The sequence below is a fragment of the Eubalaena glacialis genome, chromosome 2 (assembly GCF_028564815.1).
Source record: "Eubalaena glacialis isolate mEubGla1 chromosome 2, mEubGla1.1.hap2.+ XY, whole genome shotgun sequence".
NCBI classification, from domain to species: domain Eukaryota; kingdom Metazoa; phylum Chordata; class Mammalia; order Artiodactyla; family Balaenidae; genus Eubalaena; species Eubalaena glacialis.
The window spans coordinates 168,971,038-168,987,636 of record NC_083717.1 but is presented as its reverse complement, the minus strand read 5'-3'; the positions used below and the strand labels follow the sequence as shown (position 1 = coordinate 168,987,636).

Below are 16,599 nucleotides of genomic sequence, written 5' to 3'. Positions count from 1 at the left end.
CCAGGCCCTCCCCAGGACCCCAGCAGGCAGCCACATGCCACCTCCCGCATCCCTGCGTCCAGGTGCTCACAGGTAGATGCTCCGGGGCGCTGCTGTGGCCTCCGTGAACTGAACGGCTTCCAGGAGCACCACTGCTTCTCCCCCTGAATCTAGCTTTCCCTCCCAAGCTTCAATGATGGGGAGCGATGCCCTCCTTCACTCTTGCCGAATCTTTCCAAGGGAGTGCTGGAAAGAAACGGAAGAGAGGGCTACAAAAATAAGCAATTTCTTACAGTCGAACGATCCAATGCGGTCTACTGAAAATAGATATTTTTATTACAAAATAGTCCATATAAAAATTCTGAGCTGCTTGCAAGCTTCTTTAGTTTTAGGTTTATGGCCTCTGTCTCGAGTCCAAAGCAGAGGTGACCGCGTGCAGGGAGAGCGACCCCCGGGCTCAGGTGTGCGAGGGCTGTCCCACGGGGTCCTCCTTGTCTGCCTGCAGCACGTCCCACTCGCTGAGGAGCTCTGAGGACACCTCAGTGTACAGACGGTCCCAGTCCCAGCTGACGTCGTCCTGCCAAGACAGACATCGCGGGGTGAGCTGGGGGAGGCCGTCCCCTCGGTCACAGCCAGCCTGCCGCCGAGGCCAGCCTCGGAGCCAGCTGTTCCCGGGAATGAGGGGCAGGCACTGCCGCCGCTACGTACCTCTCGAACCTCATGCTCCGGCGCCAGGACTTTAGTGAGGAGCTTTAGGTCGATCTCTCCATCCTGTGAACGTGTAGGGAAAAAAAAAGAAAAAAAAAGGCGGGCTGTGCACCTCGGAGGCCTTCGGACAACAACCTCTGGCAAAGAGAGGGGGACCAGGTTGAGTGTGGTAGAACTTCCCAAATCCAGACCTGCAGGAATGCCTTGTGAAAGAGCAAAACTGTGGGTAGACCCCATGGCCACTGAGAACTGAGGGAACACCATGATGTCCTGCAGGTTGGGTACTCCTTGGGGGAAGGTCAATACCAGGAGGGCAGGCATGACAGCAGCATATCTACTGATGCCACGGGGGCAGCCAGGGAAGCAGGAAGGAGACTGGCCCTGGGAACACTGGAATATGTTGGGTCAGGGATGCTGTAATACCCGAGGATGATGTCTCTGGCAAAGGGACTGTTGCCCGGCAGCCTCGGAGACCCACCGAGGAGAGGCTGTAAGGCTTTGGAGAAACTGAGAACTCTCTATGGACGTTGCCTGGAGCCTGCTCCTCTACACAGAAGCTGCCTCACTCACCAAGGTCTGAAAGGCTGCGTACTTCATGAGGTCATTGTCCAGGTCACGGTAGGTCATCACCCGGTTGACCTGGATGCTGCAGGAAAGACGGAACGTGAGGAGGAACCACAGGCAGAACCAGTGCCAGGAGTGCTGCCGGGCCACCAACCCCAGAGCCTCGTAGGCAGCTGGGAAGGATCAAAATGGGGAGAAAACGTCTAATAAAATGGGAACCCTGGGATGGAGCCCATCCAGAGACATCTGGATCTCTCCTGGGGGGCAGCACCACTGGAGATGGCGTGTGGCATGGTCCCTGCCTCCTACCAACTTCATATTAATTTAACATACCTGGGAGGGGCCGCCACCTGCAAAACAAAGTCTTCCTCCTGTACTTCTTCCAGGTCCGGAATAACAGGAATATCTGCAATGAGAGGAGGAGCCAAAAATGTCAGCGGCACGAATGGGGGATCTTGCCTGCTTCTCCACTGGTTACTTATCACCTTCCACATGCCGGCCACAGTTAGGGCTACAGGCTTTGGGTAGAATGGACACAATGGTCTCTGGCCTCTAGGACCCCAGTCTAGGGTTGTGGAACTGAAGTAGAGGTGTGCATGGGAATCAAAGGTAGAACGTCAACAATTCCCGAATCTCAGGCTTTACCCCAGAACCTGCTGGACTAGAATCTCCTAGCGGGGTGGGGCTCAGGCGTCTGTATTTTTCCCTAAGATTTCTTGGGTGATCCTGATGTTTGCTCCAGGTTAGAAGCCATTGGCTGTCTAAGGAGAAATGTAAAGAAATGAGAAGAAAGTCCCAGACAGCACTTGGGGAAGTGTTTTTATTAGAGGAGAGAAAAGAAAAGAGGAGCTGAATGAACCTGGCATGGTCAGAGACAGAGGAAGTGGGAAAGCGTAGCGTCACGAGGTGGAGGTCACCATGAGTGCACCTCCTCATGACCAAGGTTCACACCTGCATCAGCTCGTCCTAGTCTTTGCAATTTTCACAGCCCTGAGCCTGTTTCTGAAGGTCACTTTACGCCTAATGATGTGACCTGGCTTCCCAGCAGTGTGTCCAGGATCAGAGTCTCCATTTACCGGGTCTAATATAATAAACAACACTGACTCTAAAGATGACACTTCCCTTGCTGTCTCTTGGAGATTCTCCTCCTCTGAACTCTCCACATGAGACAAACATACAAACATAGGAAGAGACGTGAGGCCATTCCCTTCGTCAGTCTAACAAAGTCATGCAAATGGAGAAACAGAGAGACAGCAATCACTTAATCATGGAAACTTGCTTATTATAGCAGAAAAATCGTCCATCTTCTCCTGGGGACAACCTAACACCTTAAAGAAGTACTGCCTTCTCTCAGTGAGTATCACTGACTGGTAGAGGGGCTTTCTTTGTTTTAACCAGTCTGCATAGAGAAAAAAAGACATGGGGCAGAAAAAAAGGCCAAGCAGGGAGAGACAGTCCTGGAATTCCCAAACCAACTGCAAATATTAAAAGGAGGAAAAATTCCAGAGAGGAGAGAGCAGTGAAGACACCCTTCGTTTTTGCTTCCATGGACTAAATTAAAAAAAAAAAAAATTATTTATTTATTTATTTATTTTTTAAGAGACGCAGAATCATTCCAAGAACAGCTGGGAAGACCCTTGCCACTTTCAGGCTATTCATTATTTAGACTTTGCGATGGTTCCAGTCAAGCTAAGCCCGAGTATATAAATGTCAGTTCCCAGCCTGGCGTCTTTATTATTGCTTCCAATGGAGGGGTTACAGATGCCGTACCTGGAAAGAGAGACAGAAAGCATGCAAGGGAGAGACGGAGACAGAGAAAATAAGACAGAGAGAAAGAGACAGGCAGAGAAAGAGAGTGATTAAAGGGGTGAAAATAAAAAGAAAATGCTGATAGGGAAATAAAGAAGACACATACACCAGCCCCGAAATAATGAATCACATTCAGCAAGTCCTCTATCTAGAAAGACGCTGTTCAGAGCTCAGATTATATCTCTCCACCCTGCTAGAGAATGAGAGATGGAATTGTCTAATTTTCTATTTCTTATGCTAACAGAAATTCAGCTTGCTCGTCCCTGCTCACTCCGAGTGAAGAATACAGTCCATGTGAGGGCTGCTGATGGCACCGTCCCTGAGTCCAGGGCGAGAGGGCTCCTAGGCTGGCAGGACTGCACGGGCCCTGCGGTGGGGCAGGGCGGAAGCTGGCCGTGCCATGCGCCATCAGCAGTGTGACAGGTCCGGCGTGAGGCAGTTAGCTGCTCCTGGCTCTCCTCGGCGTGAGGCCCAGCCTGAGATGAATATTCAGAAGTTGCTAAGAAAATGCTCCCTGCTGTGCTTAGGGCTCAGGACGGGGTCTTCCCCAAGTCCCCTCTTGCTCTGCAATGTCAGAATTTGGGTCCTGTCAACTCTGCCCAGCTTCTCCCAGCTCTGAGGAGCCGCACTTCTGCCCGCTGTCCACTCTGAGTCCCCGTGGGCTTCCCTGCTTGTCCCCGCCCCCCTCCTCCAAATGCGCACGAAGGAGCGTGGGGCTGGCCCATCTGTGACAGAGCGGAGGTCAGCTCGGGCCTTGGCAAAGGGGCCGCTCAGAGCGGCACTGGCGGGGCTGGCCACACAGTGGGACTTCTCTCTAATTGGAAGCCTGGTGTCCAACAGAACCCGGTGAACTGCCTGAGCGGGACCAAGCCAGCGATGACAGCCAGGCCAAGGCAGGCTGGAGCGTTTCGGTGCAGTGACAGCTTGAGCCATCGCCGCAGAGCCTGGCCATCCAACTGCCGGCCCCAGTGGAACAGGTGGCCGTGGAGCAGGTTTTGGGCAAACTTCAAAGAACTTCCTAATTTTACAGTTTCTGATTTACAATCACAGACAAGTGCTTGCTTACGGGTATATAACATGTTCCCAGGAGTTTCTGTCCTCTTTCTCTCTTCCCTTCCCCCCACCCCTCTCTCTCATACACACACACATAGGATGACCCAACCTAGAAAAAGAAAACGGGCTTGAGAAATCAATCCGCTTCTTCACAAAATTACCTGCACGGAATGATCCGGCCCTGCCTGCAATCAGTGACGGCTACTTGACCTGCAAGCCTGAACCAGTGACCTAGTGTCTGATTCAGGGTGTCAAGCTTAACATTCAAAAGCACACAATTTTAATAGAGACAGTAAGAGGAACAAAGAAGTATGCTCTAGGACTACTGAAAAACAACCACTATTTTAAAAAATTCAATAATTATGTTAACTTTAGTCTCATTTTCTTCGATGCTGCTGATAAGAAGAACATTAACAGAAACAATGGGTTACTTAAGCATATGGGTAGGACTCCTGTCCAGTGGTTAAGAGTGCAGGCACGGGAAGCATTCGAATCCTGGCTCCCCCATGTACTAGCTGTGAAGCTTCATCCTCTCTGTGCCTCAGTTTCTTCAGCTGTAAAACGGGTATCATAACTACACCCACCTCACAGGGTTGCTGTATTACATGCGATCATCTAAAATATCCAGCGCCATGCTTAGTAAGTAATAAATATTCTATATTATTCTTATTCGTTTAACAGATAAAACATTGAGCATGGAGAGAAACTATATGGCTCTACCCTCATTTTTTCATTTAATCCTGCCCAGTTGTCACCATCTTCCAGATGAGAACACTGAGGCTCAGCAAGATGAAGTAGCGTGCGTGAAGTGAGTCATTAAGAATGGACAGAGCAGGCTTCCAGCTCCAGTTCAACTGCACCCCTCCCAAAAAGGCTGTCCCCACCCCTGCCCGGAGGCTTTCTTTGCAAAGGTCCAGTGACTTCAAAGACGCCTCTACTAGTGGAGAGGTGAGACAACCGCCTATAGTTGGGACAGCTTTCGTTTTGCCCGAGACCCAGTGTCCTCTGTTCTCGGGTGTTTCTCTGTCTCCCAATAACCATAACTAAGCGAAGTCTCTCCCTCACCATATGCCCGACTGGCTACTTCCCTACAACAAGGCCAAATGGTGCAGAGAGAAAAATGGACCAACACTGGAGACCCGGTGACTCCATCCCCCGCCGTCCGTGTCGCACTAAACCAGCTGCGTGGAGAAGGAGGGGAGCAGACACCTCAAACGGCCCCAGGAAAAGGGCCGGCGAGGCAAGAGGGCTGAGACGCCAGTGCCGCAGCAGCGGGTGCCCTCATCCTTCGTTTCAGCTCCCCACAGACAGCGCCCCCTGTTGACCGGTTACCCGCTGCTCTCTCCCAGCTCAGACTCCTTAACAAAACGGGCCTTCCTTGCTCTTTGCATTTGCTCCCGGCCTCTCATGTCAGCCATCTCACTTGCCTTTCACCTGCTTCTGTGTCCCACGTGTTGCCCAATTAGCCACACTGTGGAGAAATTGCATTTGTTCACTTGTTCGTTCGTTCATCCATTCATCCTTGAAGGGATGAATGGAGCAGCCCCTCTGTGAAAGGCACCGTGCTAGGAGGTGCCAGTAACAACAGCAGATAAACCCGACATGGGCCCTGTCTTCCTGCAGCATCAGTGTAGTGGGAGATAGCAATAAACACAAATAAATGTGCTGCCTGTAAATTAAAACACACTGTGAAGGGAGCTAACTGGACTCTGTGACCAAAATAACAGGGAGACCTAATACTTTATTTTTAATGGCAAAAGTAATATCACATGTGGTAATAAATTCAAATGCTGTAGACAAGTTTAAGATGAAAAATGTCCTTTCCTTATATGAATCCCAGCCGTCTCCCTAGAGGTGATCACTATTAACCATTTCTCATGTATGTTTACTGAAAAGAATTTCTGCATACACAGCACGTATGTCCTTTTAAAAATGTTTGCAAATGGCATCATGTTACGTATCCATTGTTTTACAACTTTTCTTTTTTTTAAATTATTTTTTGGCTGTGCCATGAGGCATGCGGGATTTTAGTTCCCCGACCAGGGATTGAAGCCATGCCCCCTGCAGTGTAAGCATGGAGTCTTAACCACTGGACCTCCAGGGAAGTCCTGCGACTTACTTTTATCTCTCCTTTTCAATGTACACGTGCATCTTATTCTTTTTTTTTTAAAGCAGTTATCTTTTTTTAAATTTTATTTTATTTTATTTATTTATTTATGGCTGTGTTGGGTCTTCGTTTCTGTGCGAGGGCTTTCTCTAGTTGTGGCAAGCGGGGGCCACTCTTCATCGCGGTGTGCAGGCCTCTCACTATCGCGGCCTCTCTTGTTGCAGAGCACAGGCTCCAGACGCGCAGGCTCAGTAATTGTGGCTCACGGGCCCAGTTGCTCCGCGGCATGTGGGATCTTCCCAGACCAGGGCTCGAACCCGTGTCCCCTGCATTGGCAGGCAGATTCTCAACCACTGCGCCACCAGGGAAGCCCCGCATCTTATTCTTTTAAATGACCATCTAGTTTTCTATTGAATGGATGCTGCATAATGCCCTTAATTCAGTCCAGAGAGGATCTAATTCAGGATTTTGCGGGGGTGGAGTGTCGATTTAGGGAAGGTCTCTGAACTAGGACAGGGCCGCTGAAGGATAAACAGGACTAAGCCAGGCAGGGGACAACGTGCACAAAGGCGCTAGGAGGTGAGGAGGAACTCGCTAAAAGGGTGGCGTGTTTGGCGTGCAGGGCCCAGGAGAGAGCAGCACGGGGCGAAGCAGGAGAGAGGGCGTCAGGTGCCAGGTGAGGAAGGACCTGCATCAACCGGCCAGGAGACGCCTGGGTGCCTGTTATAGGCAAGACCTCTTTGGAGGCATATTAGGGGCAAACCAAGATGGACTCAGCATGGAAAAGTTGCAAAGGGAGGGTCTATACATTTAAAAAGTGATGATAAATGAGCAGAATAAGGAAAATGCACATCCCTTCCTTTGTGAATCATCTTGGAACCCAACAGGCAGAATTCAGAGCTTCCTACTCTACCTTTCCACAATGCTTTATATTCAAGGACACAGGATGGACCTGATTACTTTGCTGTAGGTAGAGCAAGTGAAATTTGCCCTCGGCCTGCCTCCTAGATGCTGAACCAGTGGAGGGTGAAGACCACGTCCCAGTCACTTCTGCATTCCCAAAGATGGGCAAACTAAAGGACAACTGAACAGAACTGGATCAATAAGTGCCCCTCAAATCTGCAAGTCACACACATGGATGGGCCATGTCCATCTTCTCTATATCATTCTAGTTATAGTATAAGTGTTACTGAGTCCCAAAGTTGCCTAGGCAGGATTCATTTTGCAAGAACAACCAAGAGCAATCCTTAGATACATCCTGGATTTGAAGACATCACAGCAAAGGCTTTGCCTCACTAGAGAGCTGCAAGGCCTCCTGGGAAGGGCCTGTGCATATACAAGAAACAATGGAGGAGTGGGGACAAAGTTACAGAGGAAGAGTCATCCAAATTGGGTCCATATGGACTGCTGGGCTTCCATCCTGGGGATGGGTCACACTGCTCTTCACCCTGGGCTTCCTCTTGATCTCTAGCGTGCCCCACTCCATCACGCCACCTTCTGGGAGCCCCCAGTAAAGGTTTGCTAATGAACAGCAACAGCAGTAAGAACTCATTCCAAAGAGAGAGGTTGCCAAATGGAAAACTCATCAAGATACCAGCATACTAGCCTGCCAACAGATCTACCAACAAACCAACTACCAGATGAAACCACAGAAATAAATGAGGGGTGCTTAAATAAGTAATAGAAATAAATAATAGAAACATGTGGGAACACCAGTAGGATCAATTACAACTGGTTTCAAAGATGCGAGAAGCTGCCACTTGCCCTGAAATACACTCATTGCAGGTAATACCATCACACCCGCACACTAAAATGCTAAGTACCCAGGGAAGTCCCAGAGGGATCCTTTTCAGCCCCTGTGGCTTGACAGCAAGAAGCCTGCCTGCCTCCTGCAGACCCTGGCCTCAGATCTCTGCAACGTATTTTATGATAGCCTGCCTTCACATCTCGCTGTTGTTGGCTTGTTTTGGTACAAGAACAGAAGGTGATTTCTTAGATCAGGCTCCGCTTGTAATGAGTACACCCTGAGCATTACTCGGGCTCTTTCCCCCAAGCGTAAATCTTCCTGCAGAGGAAGGAGAGAACGAAGGAGGCACCCTGATCCGGCCCTCGGTCCCACCCAGGCAAAGATGGCTCAGGCAGGGAGCCCCTCCTCTCTGTGTCCCTTTAGGTTCTACTCTTTGCTGATTTTCTTGGTTGGGGATTTCTGAATGGAATTTTCTGGTCGTGGCCAGAAGGGTTTCTAGAGAGCTACATAAAGTCTCTTCTAACTCCAGCACTTTCTGACCTTGACGCCTTAGTAAATGATACCAGGGGCTGGCCTACCTTACCAGGTTCCTCCGGGTGCTGAATGATGACAACTGCCCCTCTTGCTTCACCCACTAACTGTGCCCCCCACGGCAGAGGCCCCATGCGGTCCCACACCATCTCTTCCCAGAGCTGCTCCCCTGCCCAGTGCCCTGGCCATGACAGAGCACTCGTGGGCCGCTGAGGGCTCACGTCCACCCTGCATAATTCACAGCCACATTCAATAACCCACCTGAAAGGGGCCTGGACACGCTGCGAAGGGACACCCCAAGAAGAGCAGTCCAGACAACCCCCAATGTTGTGCTCAAAGTCAACAGACTCTCAGCAGAGCTCGTGAACGAAAGAAAAGAATGTCCACGTTTCCAGGAGATGGCAACTTTACACCCGAGATCATTATAATTTTTCTCTGCAGCTGCAAAACTTTGTTTTACTGAATGCTGTTACCTTCTGCATCACGTATGGGGAATTTTAAACAGGCAAATGGAAGAAGGTCTGATTGAAGATGAAGTTAAATGAAAGAAATTGGTCTCATTTAGCACATGACAGGATTCATCTGTGTTCCCAAGTCCACTGAGGTGGCATCATGGGCGTTTCATATTCATGAGCTGCTGCGACACTGTGTCCCCTCATTTACAAAGAGCCGTGTTCAGCAAATTCTGTCCCTGTGGACACTCCATGCATTTCATGGTCTTGTCAGAGAGACATCAAACACTCCAGTAACCAAATACCAGAAAATGGCTTTAATTAGTGGATCTCAATCGTATAAATAATTTTTTTTCTAAGTGAAAAAATGGAGAATTTTTTTAAAGGGAGAAGAAAAGGGGAAAGTGGTAGGCAACAGGCTTCAAACACCCGAAGGAACAAGGGAAAGGGACGGTCTCAGAGGAGATCCTGGGCCCCTGCACTCCCCGGATGAACTGGGGTTCCGGGGCAAAAATACGTCTGCAGGTCCCTGGCGGGTCTGCTTTATGAGGACCGATCCCCGGCGATTTCACCTGATCCGGCCGGGTCACTGGGAGGGGAGGAGAGAGGCAGCCATGGGAGAAGAGTCTGAAAACTGTGATGCTGCTGGCTAGAAGGTCCACTGCAGGGACTGAGAAACAGGACTGACCACGAGCAAAAGGTGCCCAAGCAGGTCCCTGAGGAAGCGAATGACAGGGGCAGAAAGATGTCCGTCCTCAGGCGCTGGCTTGGCTGGGGGGAGGTTTATCTATGTCCCATACGTTGAGATGTCTCCATGCTCCTGCCAAACCCACCCCCTCCTCCTGCTGCTGGGGAAAGAGATCGCCGACCTCAAGAAGCACATCGAAAGAGCTGGTTGTTCCTCCCAGCCCCCCACGCCGTGGCCACTCTCCTGGCTGACGACGGGCTGGACGGGAGGGCTTGGACTGAGTCCATTTCTGAGACAAGCCGGGCCTCGGGGGTGTGGTGCTGGCTGGGTGGTGGGCAGACAGGAGGCTGTGCTGAGTGGTGACTCAGCTCGTGGTCTCCTGTGGGTGTGCAGGCCCGGCCTCAGCATAGTACCCGCAGAGGGGTGGTAGCACCCTCCGGAAGGAGCATGAACGCAATTCCCTAGAACGTGAGTGGCCCCCCCACCCCACCCAGTCCACCAGGGGCTGTGGAAGAGTCAGTATTGACCGCGCAAAGGGTCGTCAGCCAGGATTGACCCTTCGGAGCAATTCAAAGGCAGTGCTCATGGGAGACAAGCACGGCCCAACAAGGGTTCTCCATAGGGAAGGACCCTGTTCAGCCCAGGAGCCTGCTACTGGGAGGACCCTGGTGTCACGCACTGGTGTGGCCTCTAGGGAACATCGCACAGTGGTTACCAACAGTTGAAGGAAACGAAGAACAATGAACAGGGACGCTCCCTGCCACCCCAATGGCTCTCTCGGAGCTTCGTGGCAGTTCCAGCTTTGATCCGTAGAGATGTGTTGAGGACGAGGAGGGGTAAGCGACTTTAAAGGTGACGAGGAATGAAGTGGCTGGAAGGAATGGAAAATGAGGAACTCTCCACTCTCTTCAATAAGGCCCAAGATCAGTGATATGGTATTAATGGGACAGAGAACACCTTCTCAGAGCCGCCAGATATGCCCGGTTTCTGTGTTAGAGACCAGGAATATCTGATTCTATTTCATCCTCTCTGTGTTACGCTGAAAAAAACAAGACAAACTACCCTGCTTTTATTCTAAATCCTTAGGTTTTGTATTTTTCCTTATATATATTTATTTAAAAAATGCTCCTTTGATCAGTGCCACCCGTGACTCCACCACATACAGAATGCTTCTGAGCGGTTCCCTCCTCGCAAGGCCACTGCCGGTGACAGCCAGCTGGTTTTGATCACAGCCATTCCCAATCGGATTTTCATAAGATAGATGAGGAGTCTTACTGCTGCTCTCTCTCTTATCAGATGAGAAACGGGGGGGGGGGGGGGGGGGGACGGGTCCTGAGGGAACGGCGCAACAATCAAGGGCTGCCGGTTCTTTCTCTGTCCCTCCGCTGCTGCAATTTTCAAAGGCATTTGCCTCGGGCACTTTTAAATGATGGTGTCTCAATTCTGTAATCATCTTTCAAGAGCTTTCTCTTAAAGGGTCTTTTAGGTAAACCCAGTCCGTCAACCACACTTATGCGCTCAGGAATCACATTCCCAGTATGTGTCCCCCCGCATGTGTGTATATATATATATAGGCGAGTACACACATGCACACATCAAACATCTGGGCATTTTTAGAAAGCTGGGAGGACCTGAAGCTGGAAAGGAAGACCTACCAGTTGGCCATATCAAGTTCGTCTCTCGCTAGGGTAAGAGGGTCCCCTATCACCGCTCCCCTGGATTTCTGCTATACCTAGGCTTTGTTATCTCGGGTTCTTCTTTAGAAACTAATCCCCATGTGTTGGAAGGAAAGACTTCAACTGAGGTCTAAGTGATGCGCTGAGTCCAACCTCAGATGCACAATCATGCCTGTCCCTTCCCGTCTCACCTAAGCACTATCTGACCGTCAGACTTCAAGACGAGTGAGGCACCACGGCCATTTGCTTGGAGAGCACAGTCCCCAGGCCACAACTTTCTGGGGTTTGTGTTACAAAGGCTATTTGGAGCAACTCTACAAATCCACCTGTCTTTTTTTTTTTGTGGCAGAGAACGCTATGCCTCTTCTCTATACAGTCCCCATCACTTGAAACAGATATCCTAAAGCACTGAGCCTCTCTTTATAGTCACATAAAAATCTGAGTCTAAGATGTCCCTGGGCAATGGTTCTCATCAATATGGCCTCATCTCCTCTCTGCCCTCATCCACCACTCCTTTCACAGCTGTGCGGAGAAGTACCCGTGCCTCTCCCCAAAGCTGGACCACGGCTCACTGTCACATCTAGGACCATCTCACGAAACTAAACGGGATTAGCTTTGTCCTGCCCTGATCCTGTCTGCCATATTCAACAGGGACAGAATCCAAGGAGTTACAGAATAAATACCCAGATCTCTATAACTATTTCAGGGAGATTTAACTCTCTTCTACTTTTGTCAGTGCTTAATGTTGGATGATTTATTATTAATCACATTCCTCCAAACAGAATAAATACCCAGATCTCTATAACTATTTCAGGGAGATTTAACTCTCTTTTACTTTTGTCAGTGCTTAATGTTGGATGATTTATTATTAATCACATTTCTCCAAACCGACTACAGCACGATGGAATGCTGACAGAGCTTTCTCTGTGTTCCTGGAGGAAGGTTAATACAACCTGCTTCCTTTACGATGCGCGTGCATGCGTGGTGCAGGACGTGTGTCATGCTCCCCACTCTACCTCTTCAGACGGGGACATCCCAGTAAGCTGCTCACGTGAACAAAGAAAATGGAGTCCCAGCGAGGTCGCTGTCAACCACGTTTCGGGCAGAGATGTTTGCCATGGGAAGCTTGAAAGGCTGGTGTGACCCGGAGATTGCAGGGCCCACAAGGGGCCTCGAGCACTCTGTTCCAGCTCTGCCAGCAGAGCAGGAGGTCTGGTCAGCGCTCTGGGCTGTGCTCTGCAGCTGGACCAGGGCGAGGTACGGAGCAACTGAGGTGACAAAGCAGAACCACCAACATGTGCTCCAAGCTTAAGTCCATTTTCAGAAGCTCCCCTGACACTCTGCCTCTTCAAGAGGCAAGAAGAGCACAGCCAAGCCAGTCTCTACTATGTTTGCTGAGCTAAGTCATTCCACCCCATCAGCTCCTAGATACCTGCTCCGTGATGGTGTACGCTTGTCCCACGGTAGGGGCATGGGACCCTGAATTACCTCCTGCAAAAAACAAAAGCAAGTCAAAACAACTTTTCTTGCTTCATTAAAGAAACTTCTGGCAAGTCCCCTGTAACTCCTCTGGCATCTCACTCACTCTGGGGCCAAACCCACACTGGGGAGTAAAGAAGTTGCCCTTGGGGCCTCAAGAGTCTACATCTACTAGAGCTCATTTTTCTTTTGCTGCCAGGAATGTGGCCTTAACTGTCTATCAAGGAAGAACCGAACCCAGATTCCCGGTCCACAGAGCTGTACCAGAGGGTGTACCTGATTAGGAGTAGGAAACCTGGGTCCCAGATCTGCCCCTTATTTGCTGACCATGGGCATTTACTTGTCAACTCTTGTCCCAAGTTTCCTCATCACTAAAATGAGGTGCCTTCTGTCTCTACGACATCCTTATTTCTAGGCTGTCCATTCCCATATACCTAGTGATAAAAAAACAAAACAAAACACCTTACTGTCATATTTGCCAATGGAAGTCTTTCCAAATGTCCCAGCCACAGACATGGCCTACAGGTAAAGCGCACCAAGTCTTTTGTTTAGAGAATCACTGTACGGAAAGTTCATTTTCTATACTAAAATGAACCTGCACAGAGTCCGCCTGTGGCCCACGATGACCTCAGCTCAGTATTGGCACCATGATCCAACACCCCTGGCTGGGGCTCTTTGACGTTCCATGCAGTCTTTTGAGTGTCCCAAGTCTCTGTGATGTCACTTTGTTCCCTCAGCTGTGTCTCAAAGCATTGCGCTGGTGGGAGAGCTCCAGCCATAGCCCGCCACAGCCCAGGGAGTGCCCTGTGGGGTGTCTGTTCTTCCCAACTTCCCATACTCCCCGCTACTCACCCTGCCACCCACACAAGCCCAGGGACACTCCTTCCTCTCCCCCTAAAATACGCTCTCCTCTCCAGAGGATCCAGCAGAGAATTCATTATCTAACAGCAGTCCCAATGGATCTGATAGAAAAGAAAGCATAACGTGAAGGAGAGGAGTGGTCCAACCTGAAGATTCTGCTTCGTGTCACAGAGCCCTAAAGACCTGGTCTCTCTGGCTTTTCTCTGCTCGGCCTGGATGTTGCTGCCAAGACTTCATGGGGAAAGGATCAGCAGAGCTGAGGACAGGGGCCAGTAGGTGAACCTGAGAATCAGGAAAGGATAACAAATCTGCAACAGGGCAGTGGGAATATGAGTGGAGGCAAGCTTCCTGGATAAGCAGGCTTGAGAAATGAACCTAACACTTTGACAGCAGAGAGGAAGGTGGTGAGAACAGGTGGTCAGGAGTCACAAAGGCCACGTCCCAACTCCAGCTCCATCACTTACTAGCAGTGATGTCCTGGAGCAGCTCATGCTAGCTAAAATTTTTAGGAATTTCGCATGCAGGTTGTTAAACATAAACATTATTAAAGATTAAATTATACATCCTTATAATTAAATAAATTATATTAAAAACAAAGGTAATACTCAAAACTCATCACTTCCTAAATTTTACTACATTTTACTTTGCCTATGCTCTTGAAATTATTTACATCCAATGTACCTGTATGATGGAAACATGACATACTGGTGTGCTACTGTCCATCTCTTCCCAGTTCTGTGGTCACTGATGTCATGCTGGGAGCTTGAAACCAGCCTCGTGGGAGCATTTACACCACAGAAATCGGCAAGCTCTACCAATGAGGACTTTTTCCCCCCACGAGAGCTGGTCGTTAAATATTTACCAGCACATCACTGTTTACTAGACATGTGACCTCTGTGAGCTACTTAACATCACAAAACTTCAATTCCTTCCTCTGTAAAAGGGTGATGATCACAGTGTCTCTTCATAGAAATGTTGTGAGGATTAACTGAAGCATTGCAGGTAAAGCAGCACAGGGCCTGGCTCTTGGTAAACACTTACAAACATTAATTATCAATACCATTTCCTATAAGAAGCACTTCTTTTTCAAATTTCATACCCAGTACCCTATAATGAAGCTTAACAAGGCACAGAGAGGGAGGCAAAGGAACTAGGTTTGGGTACTACCTAATAAGTCCGATGTGCTGCAGTAAGCTTAAGGAAGGGAATGCCAACATAACGGAACATTCATACTAAGCAAGAGAAAAGAATTGAGATATCAGGGTTCCAGTTTATCTGCACTTAAAGAATTCTTTCCACTTTCTCTTTCTCCACGTTAAAACTGCTTGGGCCAAGAGTGACTGCTGCTTGCAGGAGAACGGATGAAGGATAGGGTGGAAGGATTAAGCAGGCAATGAGAAAGAGCCCAAAAGAGAGTTAGAAAGCCCGGAGACAGAGATGAACGGGGAGAGGGGCGACGGAGCGATATCCCACTGCATATAGCATTTTTCTAATTCCACTGACAGTCTAGCATCTCACATCTCATCCAGCCTCATTGCTTGGCTGTGTTCAGCCACTTTTACCTATTTTCCCTGTTGACATGGATAGAAAATTGAGCAATTACCCTTAAATTTGGAGCTCTCAGATCATCCAGATTGCTACACTTACAGAATTAAGTCCCCAGTGGCCCCTGGCTAGAAGTGGCTCAACTCAGCCTGTCCTTTAGGAATTACACACTTTTGGGTTGGCCATAGGATTTATCACTCCTAGGGTTTTAAGGTATTCGATTCTGTCACACCTGGACCCCAGGATGCAAAGAGCACAGCCCTCTCCAGTGGGGAGGCGGCGTGCCCCAGAGGCACCGGGAGATGCCAGCAAGAGGGAGCTATAATTCCACCCGCAGTCCTGGGTTACACCAAGATGCGATGGTTATAGGCAAGAAAGAGCTAATCCTTTTTTCTAAGCTCCTGTTTTCAGAGACTTTCCACTTTTTTAACGCCATTATTTGGGGGGCTCACAAGTTCTTTCTTAACTTGACTTTACCTCAGAGACAAACTTTTGGAAAGTTGAGTCCACATCTAATTGTGTTTTTAGAGATTATCTCAATCTGAATACTGTTCACCTTTTTCTAAAGACAAAGAATTTCTTTTCTCCCATTTGCGTGCCTCTCAGTGCTCCTTTTGAAGTTTCACTTTCCATCCAGAGTTCACTTTCTGAGAGCTGGATTTTAGAGCCGGAAGAGACCAAACAGGCCTGGAAACACTTCTGGCGTCAGAGAGGTGACAGAACTTTGTGCCTCCTGCCTCCTCTACCAGGGTCCTCCCAACCCCCAGCTTCCACACTCCTTTCGCTGGCAAGCAATTATTTATTTATTTTTGGCCACGCTGCGTGGCATGCGGGATCTTAGCTCCACGACCAGGGATCCAACCTGTTGCCCCCTGCATTGGGAGCACGGAGTCTTAACCACTGGACCGCCACGGAAGTCCCTGCTGGCAACTTCTACTCTTCCTTCAAGTCGAAGTTTGAAAGTCACTTCTTCAGAGTGGCCCTCCCTCAGCCCCCAACCCAAATCAGGTCTCCACGTTATTCTCCCTCATGGCACCCCAGACTCTTCCCTCAGTGGACTCAACTGCAATTTGTCCTTACTTATTTAGCGTGTGACTATTTGATTAGTCCCCATATCCCCGACTAGACTGTAAGCTGTATGAGGGCAAGGACTAAGAATGTTTTGTACACCATCACATCATGTCCCCAGTGCCCAGCTCCAAGCATCACACATAGCAGGTATTCAACAAATGGTGGTTAAAGGAATGAATGAATAAGTGACTTGCCCAATGTCGCTTGTAGATACTGGGTTCACTCCTATTCCAGATCCAATGTTCTTTCTCTAACATACAACCTTCCATGACAGAAGAAGTCTAAAGGCCTAGGGCAAACCAGAAACTTGATTCCAAGAATAGGAATGG

General features: G+C 49.3%; 1 protein-coding gene across 2 annotated transcripts in view; it reads right to left on the bottom strand.

The window, feature by feature from the left end:
• Positions 1-294: 294 nt before the first annotated feature.
• The window catches only part of IFT43 (intraflagellar transport 43), an 88,648-nt gene continuing 72,343 nt past the window's right edge, over positions 295-16,599 (bottom strand). The window contains exons 6-9 of one of the 2 annotated variants that reach the window (XM_061181108.1): positions 1,585-1,657; positions 1,258-1,333; positions 688-750; positions 295-556 (exon numbers count right to left, since the gene is read on the bottom strand). In XM_061181108.1, coding sequence (XP_061037091.1) covers positions 437-556; positions 688-750; positions 1,258-1,333; positions 1,585-1,657 — 332 coding nt within the window. In that variant the 3' untranslated portion in view covers positions 295-436. Of the gene's footprint in view, positions 557-687; positions 825-1,257; positions 1,334-1,584; positions 1,658-16,599 lie in introns of both variants that reach the window. The other variant, XM_061181109.1, reaches the window with a different exon arrangement.